Raw genomic sequence first — 14913 nt, forward strand, 5'->3', positions numbered from 1 at the left:
CTTTCTTCCCTGGAAGCTGGATTCCTGCCCCCTTCCTCCTCCCAGTGGGGAAGCCGGATCTTCTGGGGGATCCAAACGTGGGGCGCTGCCTTACACCGAGCCCGCCCTTCGGTCGACGTGGGACAGAATTGCTCAGGGTCGCTGCCTTTGTTCTGGCAAAATACGCGCAGGGCGGTGAGGGGGGGGGGCGCGCGGGATTCTTTATTATTATTAATATTTGGCACTGAATTGACTTCAGAGCAACCCATTGCAATCTATTGCAGCCTAAGAGGATGCCCCTCTCTGGAATTTTATAAAAATGCACGCATAATTTTTCGTCTTTCTTTGTGTCCTGGCCATAGTCTCTTCAAGGGCACGTGGTCTGGGGGGAGGAGCTACAGCGGAAGGGGAGCCAGGCTGGAGGAAGAGAGTTGGGGGAGGACCTGGCAGCCAGCAGAGTGGCTGGGGAAACCCTGCCAGATTGGAGGGGGGGGGGATAATAATAATAATAATAATTGTTTATTATTGTGGGTTTTTTTTTTATTGAGGTCACTGGGAGCTCGTGGCCAGGGAGGCTGCAGTGCCAAAGCTCCCATCTAACAGAGATAAAAGTAGACGCAAAAGGCATGACTCTAGTCATCATGATGATGTTATTATATACATCCCCCCCATCTGGCTGGGTTTCCCCAGCTATTCTAGGCGACTGGATTTTCTTGCATGGTGGGTTTCAGGAGGAAAGCACCCCTCTTTCACCACAGAAATAGTGAAAGACTTACCCTTCAACAGCTAAATGTCTGGGGCAGGAAAATGCTTCCAGGGGCTGTGAAGCTCCTTTGGTTTCTTCTTCCCTCTCAGGAACCTGCAGCTTGTTTTGGCTTCTGAGCTCCCCAGGAAGTTTGAAAGAGTCTGATCCTGCAAACCTGGCGAGGATGGAAGGGGGAAGATGGACGGTTGACTTGGTCAGGCTGCCTCCTGCATCCCTCCCCAAACCTGTTGAGCATTCCCTCCCAGGGCCCTCAGAGAGATCTGGTGAGTTGCAGGGGGAAAGGGCAGGGATGGGTGGAGACAGGAGGGGGAAAACACACTGGCAAGGTGTTGGACAAATATGTCCCAGGGATCTTTGCCCAGAGGGGGTCAATTTACTCTGTGTAAAAACGGAGTCTACACCACGATCGGGCATCACTAGATTTCTTGTCGTAACAGGACTGCATGGGCGACCCCTCAGTCTCATGCTGTAAAGGAGTACTTATTCCAGCTTACATCACACATAATTTATAACCTAAAAGCGTTCAAATATCCTCCCTACAATTCCTATTGTTTAAGAAATTGCAGTTTACAGGCTACCTAATCTACCTACACATTATCCCTCTAATATGTACCCCCATCAATAACATGCATCCCATGTCCATTCAGATAGCAATTTCTCCTTAGGGGTGCGTATTCATGAAGCGTTTGAGCATGCGTACTAGTTCTTAAACTATCACCCGCTATTTCTCCTTGTTATCTCGAGTCACCTATAAACTATAAATCTATCACTCTCAGGTTCAGCATGGGCCTTGAGCACATTCTTTCACAGGTAACACCCTGTTTCTTAGTCTTAATTGCACCCTCAACAAGGAAAGCAGTTTAAGGAGAATCCTTTGATTCAGCTAAGAATTCATTTTTATGCATTCATTCCACACTGGGGCAGGACCTATTTTTCTTGCATGGTGGGTTTCAGGAGGAAGGCACCCTCTTTCACAATGGAAACAGTGAAAGACTTACCCTTCAACAGCTAAATGTGAGGCTCCCTTTGTTTCTTCATCTCTCAGGAACCTGCAGCTTGTTTTCGCTTGGGAGCTCCTCAGGAAGGAGGAAAGAGTCTTATAATGCAAACCTAGCAAGGATGGAAGGAGGAAGATGGACGGTTGACTTGGTCAGGCTGCCTCCTGCATCCCTCTCCAAAACTGTTGAGCATTCCCTCCCAGGGCCCTCCGTGAGATCTGGTGAGTTGCAGGGGATAAGATATGGGCGCAGGGGTGGATGGAGACAGGAGGGGGGGAAACACATTGGCAAGGGGAGAAGATGGAGAGGAGAGAAAAGGCAGGAAGAAGGAAGCAGAGAGGCCTTTTTCCTCTCACAGTGTTTTGATTTTACATGTTTTCCCCCCACTACATGATTAAATGATGATTATTCCCTAAACTAATACAGAAATATGGGAAAAGGGTGTTGTAGAAATGCTTTCAGTAATTATAGATTATTTATTTATTTATTTATTTATCTGAAACATTTCTACCACTTTTATATTTTTCTAGACAGTTATCATTATTTATGTAATATTGTAATTGATTTAGGGGTTGCTCGTCCGTAAGTTGCCGCCACTGCTGGCGAGGTTACCTGGTTAAACCCTTTCTGACTGAACAGCCTCCACCATCGTGACTGTCTCAGTCGCTGGCAGAATCCGTCAGTGGGTGTTTCTTAAACCTTTTCCAGCATAAAAGTTGTTTGACGCCAAGTCTCCTCCTACTCTCTCTGCGCGGAAGTCTTCTGCGCAGGGAGGGTGTGGGCAGCGGAATACCCGTACTCTCTCCCCTGGTCTCCGGCGAGGAGTCTTGAAGCCTCCTCTCCGATCCCCCCATCTGATCCCCTTCTCCACTGGTGTTACGCTGATTTACTTCCCCAGCAGATGGGCTGCCTCTCTCCCTACTGGAACCCTCTCCTGCATCCCTCTGGAGCCTTCCCTCCGCCTCTAGACCCGATGGCAGTTCCCTGACAAATATATATATCGCCTTTGATACAAAGATGTTCCTTGAAACCCTAAAAGCATTTCCCCCTTTGCTTCAAAGCAGGTGGTGCAGACAAGCGACAGAACTCTGCAGAATGTGGAATGAGCATTATTGATGGTGGAAACCTTACAAACCATCAACGAACTCACACGGGGGAAAGACCATTTCAGTGTAATGAGTGTGGAAAGAGTTATAGTAGTAATGCCACTCTTAAACGGCATCAGCGAATTCATACAGGGGAAAAACAATATGAATGTGTGGAGTGTGGGAAGTGCTTCAGTGAGAGTGGAAAACTTAAAAGACATCAACGGACTCACACAGGAGAGAAACCATTTAAATGTATGGAGTGTGGAAAGAGCTTCAGCGAAAGTTGGACCCTTCATACGCATCATCGAAGTCACACAGGGGAGAAACCATTTAAATGTATGGAGTGTGGAAAGAGTTTCCGTCAGAGGACACACCTTACTTTACATAAACGTACTCATACAGGGGAGAAACGATTTAAATGTATGGAGTGTAAAAAGAGCTTCAGTGACAGGGGAACACTTAGAAAACATCAACTAATTCACACAGGGGAAAAGCCGTTCACATGTATGGAGTGTGGAAAGAGCTTCCGTCATATTAGTTCACTTCGTGTACATCAACGGACTCACACAGGGGAGAAACCATTTGAATGTCGGGAGTGTGGAAAGTGGTTCAGACGAAAGACACACCTCACTTCACATCGGCGAACTCACACAGGGGAGAAACTATTTAAATGTTTGGAATGTGGAAAGACTTCCACTGATAGTCGAACACATGCAGAACATCAACGAACTCACACAGGAGAGAAACCACTTAAATGTATGGAGTGTGGAAAGAGGTTCCGTCATAGCAGCTCACTTACTTCACATCAGCAAACTCACACAGGGGTTAAACCATTTAAATGTATGGAGTGTGGAAAGAGCTTTGGTCAGAGTTCCCACCTTCGTACACATCAGCAAACTCACACAGGGGTTAAACCATTTAAATGTATGGAGTGTGGAAAGAGCTTTAGTCAGAGTGCACACCTTAACATACATAAACGTACTCACACCGGGGTGAAAGACTTTAAATGCTTGGAGTGTGGAAAGAGCTTTAGTCGACGACATAGACTTAGTGAACATCAGAGAACTCACACAGGGGAGAAACCATTTAAATGTATGCAGTGTGGAAAGAGCTTCAGTCAAAGTGGAGCCCTTAGAACACACCAGCAAACTCACACAGGGGTGAAACTCTTTAAATGCTTGCAGTGTGGGAAGAGCTACAGCCGACGTGATAAACTTTGTAAACATCAGAGAACTCACACAGGGGAGAAACGTATGGAGTGTGGAAAGAGTTTCCATCAGAGTGCACAGCTTACTTTACATAAACATACTCACACAGGGGAGAAACCTTTTAAATGTATGGAGTGTGGAAAGAGTTTCAGTTGGAAGAATCAGCTGAATTCGCATCAACGAACTCACACAGGGGAGAAACCCTTTAAATGTATGGAGTGTGGAAAGAGATTCAGTGAAAGTTCCACCCTTAATATTCATCATCGAACCCACACAGGGGAGAAACCATTTAAATGTATGGAGTGTGGAAAGAGTTTCCGTCGGAGGACACACCTTACCTTACATAAACATACTCACCCAGGGGTGAAACTTTAAATGCTTGGAGTGTGGAAAGAGCTTCTGTCAACATGGGAAACTTAGTGAACATTCACTCGATGTTCATTCTTTTACATAGAATTTTAGAATGCTGGAGTTCATCCTGGACATAATTTGAGGGGTTTTTGGATGGGGCAGTCATGATTCAGTGGGCCCAGGATTTTGGATATAAAACAGATATGAAAGTGGGGAAATTTATGGAAAGTAAATTTGAAATTCACAGAATGCTATACCTTGAGGGAACATTTCCAAAAAAATGCAATATTGTTGGTATTTGACCCCATGGAAACTTTCAAAAATGTATTAAAATGTTTTTAGAACTTTTTGGAGATATGGAAAAGGAACAGGCACAATGTTCCATATGTGGTGGCTATGTAAAAAAAAATCAAGGTTTTCTGGGATGACATCTATATAGAACTATATAGAGAGGTCTTTTTATACGCCACTGTTGCCGTTAGAGTCCTAATAGCGACAAATTGGAAGAGTGATAAAGTTCCTTCCAGGTTAGAATCGTTACAAGAATTGGTCTAATATGCAGAGGTAGCCAAACCAACCAAAAAATTAAAAGATAATTCAAAACAAGTATTTATATAATAGAATCATAGAGTTGGAAGAGACCACAAGGGCCATCGAGTCCAACCCCCTGCCAAGCAGGAAACACCATCAGAGCACTCCTGACATATGGTTGTCAAGCCTCTGCTTAAAGACCTCCAAAGGAGGAGACTCCACCACACTCCTTGGCAGCAAATTCCACTTTCGAACAGCTCTTACTGTCAGGAAGTTCTTCCTAATGTTTAGGTGGAATCTTCTTTCTTGTAGTTTGGATCCATTGCTCCGTGTCCGCTTCTCTGGAGCAGCAGAAAACAACATTTCTCCCTCTATGTGACATCCTTTTACATATTTGAACATGGCTATCATATCACCCCTTAACCTCCTCTTCTCCAGGCTAAACATGCCCGGCTCCCTTAGCCGTTCCTCATAAGGCATCATTTCCAGGCCTTTGACAATTTTGGTTGCCCTCCTCTGGACACGTTCCAGTTTGTCAGTGTCCTTCTTGAACTGTGGTGCCCAGAACTGGGCACAGTACTCCAGGTGAGGTCTGACCAGAGCAGAATACAGTGGCACTATTGCTTCCCTTGATCTAGATGTTATACTCCTATTGATGCAGCCCAGAATTGCATTGGCTTTTTTAGCTGCCGCGTCACACTGTTGGCTCATGTCACGTTTGTGGTCAACCAAGACTCCTAGATCCTTTTCACATGTACTGCTCTCAAGCCAGGTGTCACCCATCTTGTATTTGTGCCTCTCATTTTTTTTGCCCAAGTGCAATACTTTACATTTCTCCCTGTTAAAATTCATCTTGTTTGTTTTTGCCCAGTTCTCTGATCTGTCAAGGTCGTTTTGAAGTGTGATCCTGTCCTCTGGGGTGTTAGCCACCCCTTCCAGTTTGGTGTCATCTGCAAATTTGATCAGGATGCCCTTGAGTCCATCATCCAAGTCGTTGATAAAGATGTTGAATGAGACCGGGCCCAAGACAGAACCCTGTGGCACCCCACTAGTCACTCTTCTCCAGGATGAAGAGGAACCATTGATGAGCACCCTTTGGGTTCGGTCAGTCAGCCAGTTACAAATCCACTGAGTGGTAGCATAGTCAAGACCGCATTTTACCAGCTTCTTTACAAGAATATCATGGGGCACCTTGTCAAATGCCTTGCTGAAATCAAGGTAGGCTATATCCACTGCGTTCCCTTCATCTACCAGGCTTGTAATTCTGTCAAAAAACGAGATCATGACTTTCAAAATGGGAAGTTTTAAGAAGATATCTTAAGAAAAGTTGCTGCAGCTTGAACTCGGTTACAGCCTTTGAATAACATCTGTAGTTGTTTTAAGTAAGAAAAAGGACAGAGGAGAAATAATATTTCAGTATACAACAAGTGGATATGTTTTTGCAATAAGTCAGTAAGTCAGTAATGGTGAAGAAGAAGAAGAGGAGGAGGAGGAGGAGGAGTTTGGATTTGATATCCCGCTTTATCAGTACCCGAAGGAGTCTCAAAGTGGCTAACATTCTCCTTTCCCCTCCTCCCCCACAACAAACACTCTGTGAGGTGAGTGGGGCTGAGAGACTTCAAAGAAGTGTGACTGGCCCAAGGTCACCCAGCAGCTGCATGTGGAGGAGCGGAGACGCGAACCCGGTTCCCCAGATTACGAGACTACCGTTCTTAACCATTACACCACACTCGTTAAATGAAGTATGGAGACGACGGGAAGTCAGGTGTATATTAAGAACATTTTCTTTGTCAGGAAATATAGGTTTCTCTTAATTTTATTTTCTTTGTAAACAATGGACATGAATGTATGTTTTTTTACTTTGTTTAAGTCCAATAAAGCATTTTTTTAAAAAGAAAAAAATCTTTTCTATACCACTTTATATCTTAAAGTAAAAAAACTCAAATCTGCTTGCAACACATTAAAACATGAAATAAAGTAATCCAGAATAAAACACATTTATACTTTGAGGGGGAAGATTCAGATCCATCTCTGTGACATTTTGCTTTCTCCGTATTTATCTACCTACTTAAATTTTTATAGCTACCCCAATGCGGAAGGACTTCAGGAAGGCAGGATGGTGTAGTGGTGAGAGTGTCAGACGAGGATATGGGAGATCGGCACCCAAATCAGGGTTACCAGACATCCCCGTTTCCCGGGGACAGTCCCTGAATTTGCAGATCTGTCCCCAAAATGTCCCCGGATTTCATTAAATGTCCCCGGGGAAACGTGGCGGCAGCGCGCTGCGCTTGGCATCCCGATGCTCATGCTCATCCCTCCCCTTTATGCCCCTTTCCTCTTTGGGGCACACCAGCCCCAGTGGCGTAGCGTGGGGGGTGCAGGGGGGGCCGGGCGCACCGGGCGCAACATCTGGGGGTTAGGGATAGGGGGCGCAAATCCACAGGTTAGGGGGCGCAAATCCACGGGTTAGGGGGCGCAAATTACTTGCCTTGCCCCGGGTGCTGACAACCCACGCTACGCCACTGACCAGCCCTGCCCAGATTCTTTCACGTAAGGTGTTCTTTTTGGGGGGGAGGGGGTGGCCTCCTCCGGCTCCGGCCTGCTTCACCATGCCCAGTCCATGATGGAGAAGAAGTGCTCCTGGATCGCTCCCAGCTCCGGTGGCTCTGATCCCAGGACCTGGGTGCTGCTGCTGTTGCTTCGCTCTTTGGCGCGGCATCAGCACCCAGATTGTCACCACAGGGCTTCTCTCTCTCTCTCTCTCTCTCTCTCTGCCCCCCCCCAGCAGCCCATTCTCTTACATTCCCTACTGTTGCTTTAAATTGCAGCTGACTTCCTGTCAGCATCCCCAAGCCCTTACTCCACCTCTCTTTCCCCTACTGTTTTGAGCCTTTCCCTCACTCAAATTTATGGGGCGCTAAGGGGGCTTTCCCCCATGTCTTTTGTTCTTTGCCTCCCTCACTGTCCCCTACGGACTCATTTTTGAAACCCTGTTTATGGAAGACAATCTTACTCCCCTACGAGTGATCGCCAAAGAAGAAGAAGAAACTCTATAGAATTTTACTTGCTCCAAAATGGAAAGAAGTCCCAGCAAAGGAAGAATGCATACAAAAACTTAGGGAATAAGCAGAAATGGTGAAACTTACCCAGAGGAATAAGAAATCAAGATAACAAACTTTTTATAAAAGAACGGAAATGGTTTATTGAATTTTTACGGATAAAGTGTAAACAGATAAGAACATTTGTAGGATTATTGTAATAACCTGCAGTATTATAAGTGTATATTTGTAAAGTGGATGAATGAATGAGCAATTGAAGTCAATTTGGTTATGCAGAGATACGAAAAATAAATTTAAGGAACTGCGGAAAGAGAGGGAAGAAAGTCAAGTTTTGAAATGTTAAGGTGATTGTAAATTTGATGAAATGTATAAATCTGAAAATAAAATAAAATAAATCTTTATAAAGAAAACAACCTCCATGGTTGGTTCCTCCAACCGTGGGAGAGGAGTGTTGGGCTGCACTGGGGGCCCCTGAAGGCAGTGCCTGCTTTGTGCCCCCTCAAAAATCCGCCCCGGGGCCACTGCCCTGCTGGCATCACCCTCGTGCAACGCCCCGGTCACAGGGTGGTTGTGGGTATAAGATGGAGATCAGGCAGAAGAAGTGTGTATGTCGCCCGCAGCTTTTTGAAGGAAAGGCAGGTTGCCAATGTAAAAATAATGCAACATATTGGGGGTGCCAGTGAATAAGATATTGCAGGGGTCCAGGTAATCTGCTTCCTGCATAATTGATCACATGACGCAGTGCAACACCCCCCCCCCAATTTGAATGGCAGTGCGCATCAACTTGAGGGAAGGACCCGGCCCCCACAAATATTTTATTGAGAGTGGGTTTGAAGCCCCTAGGGCTCCTAGGAAGTGGCTCCTGTGCAACATATTAAACCCCCTAAAGCAGAGAGAAGGCGGCAGTCAGATGCCTTACACCCGTCAGGGAGAGGAAGAATGAACTTAAGGAAGGACACGCCAAGACAGGCAGGTAAGCAAGCAAGGGGGAATGAAAGATGCTATGGCGCAAGGGGAGGGCGGACGCTCTTAGGTTCCAGATCTGGCCAAGTTCTTCCAGAGACGCCTTTGCAAAGCGGTTGCATCCTGAGGGTGGTCCATCTTTCCGCAAAAGCATTTGATGCCATGCGCACCCCCAACATAATGTCTGTATATGTATATATATATATACTGTGTGTGTGTGTGTGTGGGCATCACTTTCAAGGCAATATATATTGCCGTGAAAGCGATGCCCGCGGGGGGCCCTATCCTCCAGCCAGGCTGGTTTTGCACCCAATTCTCAAATCCAGCGCCCTTCTCTGCGGGATCCGGACCCCTCCTCCTGCCTAGACCCGAAAAACGCAACTGGGGAGGCGCGCAGGTAGTGCTATTTGGGGAGGAGAGGGAGCCAATGGGGGGGGGGAGGGAATAGAGAGAGCCCGGCTGCCTAGAGAGGCCTGGGAACAGACCCTCCCCTCTCCCCCCCCACCTCCCCTCCCCGCTCGTCTTGGGTGGTCCCTCCTGATGCAGAGGAAGAGATGCGGCGCGCAGGGCGAGGGGTGAGTCGTGCCAAGGGCGAGATTTCGTGGGTGGGGGCCCCGAATACGAGGGTGTTGGGGGGCTGAGGGGGGGGGGAAGGGAAGGATCTCTGGGAGGGACGCCCAGCCTTTTTGCTCCTGCTCAGGGCTCTCCTTGAAGTCACATCCCTGCACGAGGCGAGGGGCGTCCTATCCCCCCCCCCCCGCAGCCTTTCTTCCCTGGAAGCTGGATTCCTGCCCCTTTCCTCCTCCCAGTGGGGAAGCCGGATCTTCTGGGGGATCCAAACGTGGGGCGCTGCCTTTCACCGAGCCCGCCCTTCGGTCGACGTGGGTCAGAATTGCTCAGGGTCGCTGCCTTTGTTCTGGCAAAATACGCGCAGGGCGGTGAGGGGGGGGCGCGGGATTCTTTATTATTATTAATATTTGGCGCTGTGCTTCTCCAGGAGCAGGGGAATATCTAGGGCAGGAGAATCACTGCAGGGCCTCTGAGGCTTCTTCCTCTCTCCCAGGACCCTGCAGCTTGTGGTGGCTTCTCGACTCCTCAGGAAGGATGAAAGAGACTGAATCTGTAAAGCTAGCGAGGATGGAAGGGGGAAGATGGACAGTTGACCTGGTCAGGTTGTCTCCTGCATCCCTCCTCACAGCCTCTGAGCGTTCCCTCCCAGGGACCTCCGAGAGATCTGGTGAGTCCCAGGGGAGGGGAGATGGGGACATGGATGGATGGGGCTGGACAGGTACTGGAGCTTGCTCATTTTGGGGGTGGGATGAGGCAGGCAGGTCGGTGGAGATTGAAAAGGTGAGCACCTTTTTGGGCTCCTCCCCCTGCCTTCCAGCGCCTTTGACATCTGCAGGCAATTTGAGCCAGGAATACGTCACAGCTCCCCGGCCACCGAGATGTATTGGCGCCAGTACTGGGCTCTGAATGCCCTACCAATGTCAGAGAACTCACTGATCCATTGCGCAGCACTAGAAGCCATGATTCTTTAAATTACCTGATCCTAATTTCAGGACTAATGGGGCCTCTGTGTTTTGCCTTTTTCTTTTCTTTTAGGAATAACTTTTCATTTTCTTTTAAAAACAAGGATCATATAAGACTAATATATGATACAAATATGTAGACTAAATAAATTTGCAGGAATAACATGTTGTTCCTCGTTGGTGATCAGTGTATGAGTTCTGGGTTCATGAATTGGTATAAATTGAAACAAAAAAGGGTAAACAGCGGAGAACAAAGAACATTCAACATCGCATAGCCGAATTCCTAGTCAGAAGCTCCTGTGACTGTCGTGCTTAGATTAAGTGTGAGTAATAGTCATTTTCCATCTTCTGTTACCAATTAAACTATACCGAGTTGGTCTCCTCATGAAAATGAGAGGAGATTCAAAGTGAAGAAAGATATTTAGAAAGAGGTTTAAATTTAGACCAAATTTAGATTGAGGCAACAGCTGATGGGGAGTGTGCAGGTGAAGATGTTCCTGCTTGTTTCAGAGGAGGCAGGGACGTTGCTGGATCCTGACAAGAGAGCTTTTCGTAAGGAAGTCAAGAAGGAGAATTGTGGGATCATGGACCCTCTCGTTAAAATTTCCTGTTAGATCATAACATCAATTTTGAAATTCCATGCCTACCTCTATTTCAGGGGTGGCCAACTTCCAAGAGACTGCAATCTACTTGCAGAATTAAAAACTGGGAGTGATATACCCCTGTTTTGTAGGGGTTCAGGTCAAAGTTGTTGAGCTTTTATTAGCAACTCACCAAAGGAGCGCTTGGGGGGGGAACAGCCCCCAGCCTCGGTTTGTAAGCTCTGTCTTCCATTCTCCAACAATGGAGGGAGGATCCGGGAGGGGGCCAGCGATTGACTGCGATTGACCAAAATCTCGCAGGATCTACCAGTAGATCGTGATCGACCTGTTGAACATCCCTGCTCTATTTGATGAACCTCCACTATTTGGAAGGAGACCAACAGCATCTGGGATTCTAACATCCACACCATGAGCCCTGAATGGAGGGATATCAACTGTTTGTGAATATTCTTTGTCTAGTCATGCCTTTTAAAACAATGACCAGGCTTGTCTGAACCACCCAGGCCTTCTTAAATGTGGGCTTGACAGTTTTTAGGGAAGTTAAAGTAACTTCTGTCAGGTTTGTTGTTTTGGCTTCTGTTTGCATTTGATTGACCAAAGAGATGAATGACCTTGCATATGGGGTGGATTCCAGGATTGAGCCAAATCAAATCTATCCCAGATAAAAGCCAAGCAATATGTCAGTTAATATCAGCCAACAAAGGCAGTGAAAACTATTGTAAGGCCTCACATCTAACTTCAGTCCTTCCTCTATCACAAGTATTCATTAACTTTGTTCAATAATGGATGTGAAGCACGTCCCCTTCGCTCTGAGTAGGGTTGGGGTCCAGGGCAGCGATGCAGAGTTAGCACGACTTACCCTAATGTGGCAGTGCATTGCTGGGGGAGGGGTCAGGTGGTGGGTTTGATGGTTCTGTGCCATCTGCGCCCCGGTCACAGTATGCTGGCAATGGCGCCCCACTGGTTTCAAGAGAGTCAGGCACCCCTCAGGCGTGCTCAAATGTTGGGGGATTAAAGATGCCACACATCTACAATGCCGTTAAGTTAGACTTCAAGGCTGTCCTCTTGAGGCTGAAACGGAGCACTCTCAAGTCTCTTACTGAGCTGGGGGCCGGGGAACTCTGTTCAATAATCTGGAGCTCCATTTCTTCCTGAGGCGATAATTATCTTCTCTCTTCATTGCAGATGGTGATGAATGGGAAGGGAAGAACAAGGGGGACCACAACAGAATCCACATATCGGAGAAATCAAATAAATATTCAGAGTATGGAGAGAACATCGGCCAGAGCTCCCAGTCCACCTCCCATCAACGAAAGAGCTTCATTCGGAGGGATAGCCTCACTTCACATGAAAGAATTCACAGAGGAGAGAAATTGTATCACTGCAGAGAATGTGAAAAGAGCTTCAGTCGAAAGGATCATCTCACTTCCCATCAAAGAATTCATACGGGGGAGAAACCCTATCAGTGCCTGGAATGTGGAAAGAGCTTTAATCAAAGCACACAACTCACTTGCCATCAAAGAATTCATACAGGGGAGAAATCTTTTCAGTGCTTGGAATGTGGGAAGAGCTTCAGTCAGAGCTCCAGTCTCACTTCCCATCATAAAGTTCATACAAGAGAGAAACCCTATAAGTGCTTGGAATGTGGGAAGGGCTTCAGTCGAAAGGACAGTCTCACTTTGCATCAAAGAATTCATACAGGGGAGAAACCGTATCAGTGCTTGGAATGTGGAAAGAGCTTCAGGCACAGATCACATCTCGCTTCCCATCAAAGAATTCATACAGGGGAGAAGCCGTATCAGTGCTTGGAATGTGGAAAGAGCTTCAGGCACAGATCACATCTCGCTTCCCATCAAAGAATTCATACAGGGGAGAAGCCGTATCAGTGCTTGGAATGTGGAAAGAGCTTCAGGCACAGATCACATCTCGCTTCCCATCAAAGAATTCATACAGGGCAGAAACCCTTTCAGTGCTTGGAATGTGGAAAGAGCTTCAGGCTCAAGGGCAGTCTCACTTCCCATCAAAAAGTTCATACAGGAGTGAAACCCTATCGGTGCTTGGATTGTGGAAAGAGCTTCAGTCGGAAGTACAGTCTCACTTCCCATCAAAGAATCCATACAGGGGAGAAACCATATCAGTGCTTGGAATGTGGGACGAGCTTCAGTCACAGGCGCAGTCTCACTTTGCATCACAGAATTCACACCAGAGAGAAATCTTCTTAGTGTTTGGAATGTGGGAAGAGTTTCAGTGAGAGTGCCACTCTCATGGCCCACCAAATAATTCATACAGGGTTGAAAGCATATCAGCGCATGGAATGTAGATAAAATTTCCCTCGTAAAAAAGTCAATTCAAGAACTCACAGCATGGTGAATAATAGAATGGTAGATTCGGAATCTAGTCCAACACCTGCCAACGCAGAAAAAAATCATTTCAAGCATCCATGACAGATGACCATCCAACTTCTTAAATACCTCCAATGAAGGAGAGTCCTCTCTCTTCTGAGGGAGTTCCTTTTCACTGCTGGCTCTTGCTATCAGAAAGTTCTTCCTGATCTTCAGGAGGAATCTCCTTTTGTGTTGCTTGAATCACCTCTTTAGATTCCTTCAAGACCTTGAGAAGGACTTCTGTAAGTCTGAGAATGTCCAGGGGATTGGACCATGCTCTATATTCAGGGGGGAACCCATGGAGAGGAGTCCGATATAGGGCTTAAGTCATCTGGGCATTGGTCAGATTGTCATAATTACAGACATACTTACTCGTTTGGACGGAAGTGATTCTTATTCCAGGGGAAGTGGTGACCCTGAGATTACAGGTGCACTCGCCAATATTGTCCAAACGTCCAGTAAAACTTTGACACAGCAGACCAATACCCGCTGAGGTCGATGTATTGGGAGGTTAGGTTTAGGTCCGTGTGGTATTGCTTAATTGTATGTGGGGTCCCTATAAAGGGAACTTCTTCCTCTATGTGGGAGGGAGACTGGTCAAGTTACCATCAGTTGAATGCAACATTTAAGTTAGATTTTTAAAAATGGATTTGCAGAACAAAACTCACAGTTTGAAAGCTTGCTATATGCTAAGGGGAAACTTCATGAAGATGATGCAGAGGAGTCAATCAAGATTATCAAGGGTCTGAAACCAAGCCTTACGAGGAGGGCTTGAAGGAACTGGGGGGGGGGGCGGGGGCGCGTATCCATTTCAAGTGAAGTTTGCCGAAATCTACGCTTGCGACATGGGCTGCCATATGTCGAGATTTTCCCGGACATTTCAGCAATTTCCGCCCAGACGCTGTTTACAATTCTGGATGTATGGCAACCATGTCTATATACAGTGGTACCTCGGTTCTCAAACAGCTTAGTTCCTGAACAACTTTGAACTCGCAGTGTTCTGAGGTGATATTTGGAGCTTATATCTGGTGCTTTTTTTTTTTGCTAAAAGAAATTGCGTTTTTATTTGGCTTTTTCGTTTTTGTGACTGTGGCTTGTTCTCTGTTTTTGATTGATTGTGTGACTGCGGCAATGTATAAAAGCCCCCCCCCCCAATCCAAACAATGTCTATCAATCAGTGCAGGTAAGAAAAAATAATAATTTTAATTTTAATCTAAAGTACTATCTTCTTTCTTTTATAGTACAGTACATTGATTATTGCTTTAATTTTATGGATCAGTGCTCTCGTTAGATAGTAAAATTCATGTTAAATTGCTGTTTTAGGAGTTGTTTTTAAAAGTCTGGAATTGATTACTCTGTTTTACATTACTTTCTTTTTTAAAATTTATTTTATTTTATTCGAGTTTAGGATTTCTTATATACATATATTATGTTCTTACAATTTTTAAATTT

General features: G+C 46.1%; 1 protein-coding gene across 9 annotated transcripts in view; it reads left to right on the forward strand.

The window, feature by feature from the left end:
• LOC309527269 (uncharacterized protein) overlaps window positions 1-14913 on the forward strand; it is a 74383-nt gene that overhangs the window by 18767 nt on the left and 40703 nt on the right. For 4 of the 9 annotated variants that reach the window (XM_082213944.1, XM_082213951.1, XM_082213947.1 and 1 more), the window contains 3 exons: window positions 835-1008; window positions 1791-1964; window positions 2805-4547. In XM_082213944.1, the coding sequence (XP_082070070.1) occupies window positions 835-1008; window positions 1791-1964; window positions 2805-4414 (1958 nt within the window). In that variant the 3' untranslated portion in view covers window positions 4415-4547. Of the gene's footprint in view, window positions 1-834; window positions 1009-1790; window positions 1965-2804; window positions 4548-9444; window positions 9519-10006; window positions 10181-12262; window positions 13956-14913 lie in introns of those variants that run through there. The other 5 variants (XM_082213950.1, XM_082213953.1, XM_082213945.1 and 2 more) reach the window with 3 other exon arrangements.

The sequence above is a fragment of the Podarcis vaucheri genome, assembly GCF_965113315.1.
Source record: "Podarcis vaucheri genome assembly, chromosome: 2".
NCBI lineage: Eukaryota > Metazoa > Chordata > Lepidosauria > Squamata > Lacertidae > Podarcis > Podarcis vaucheri.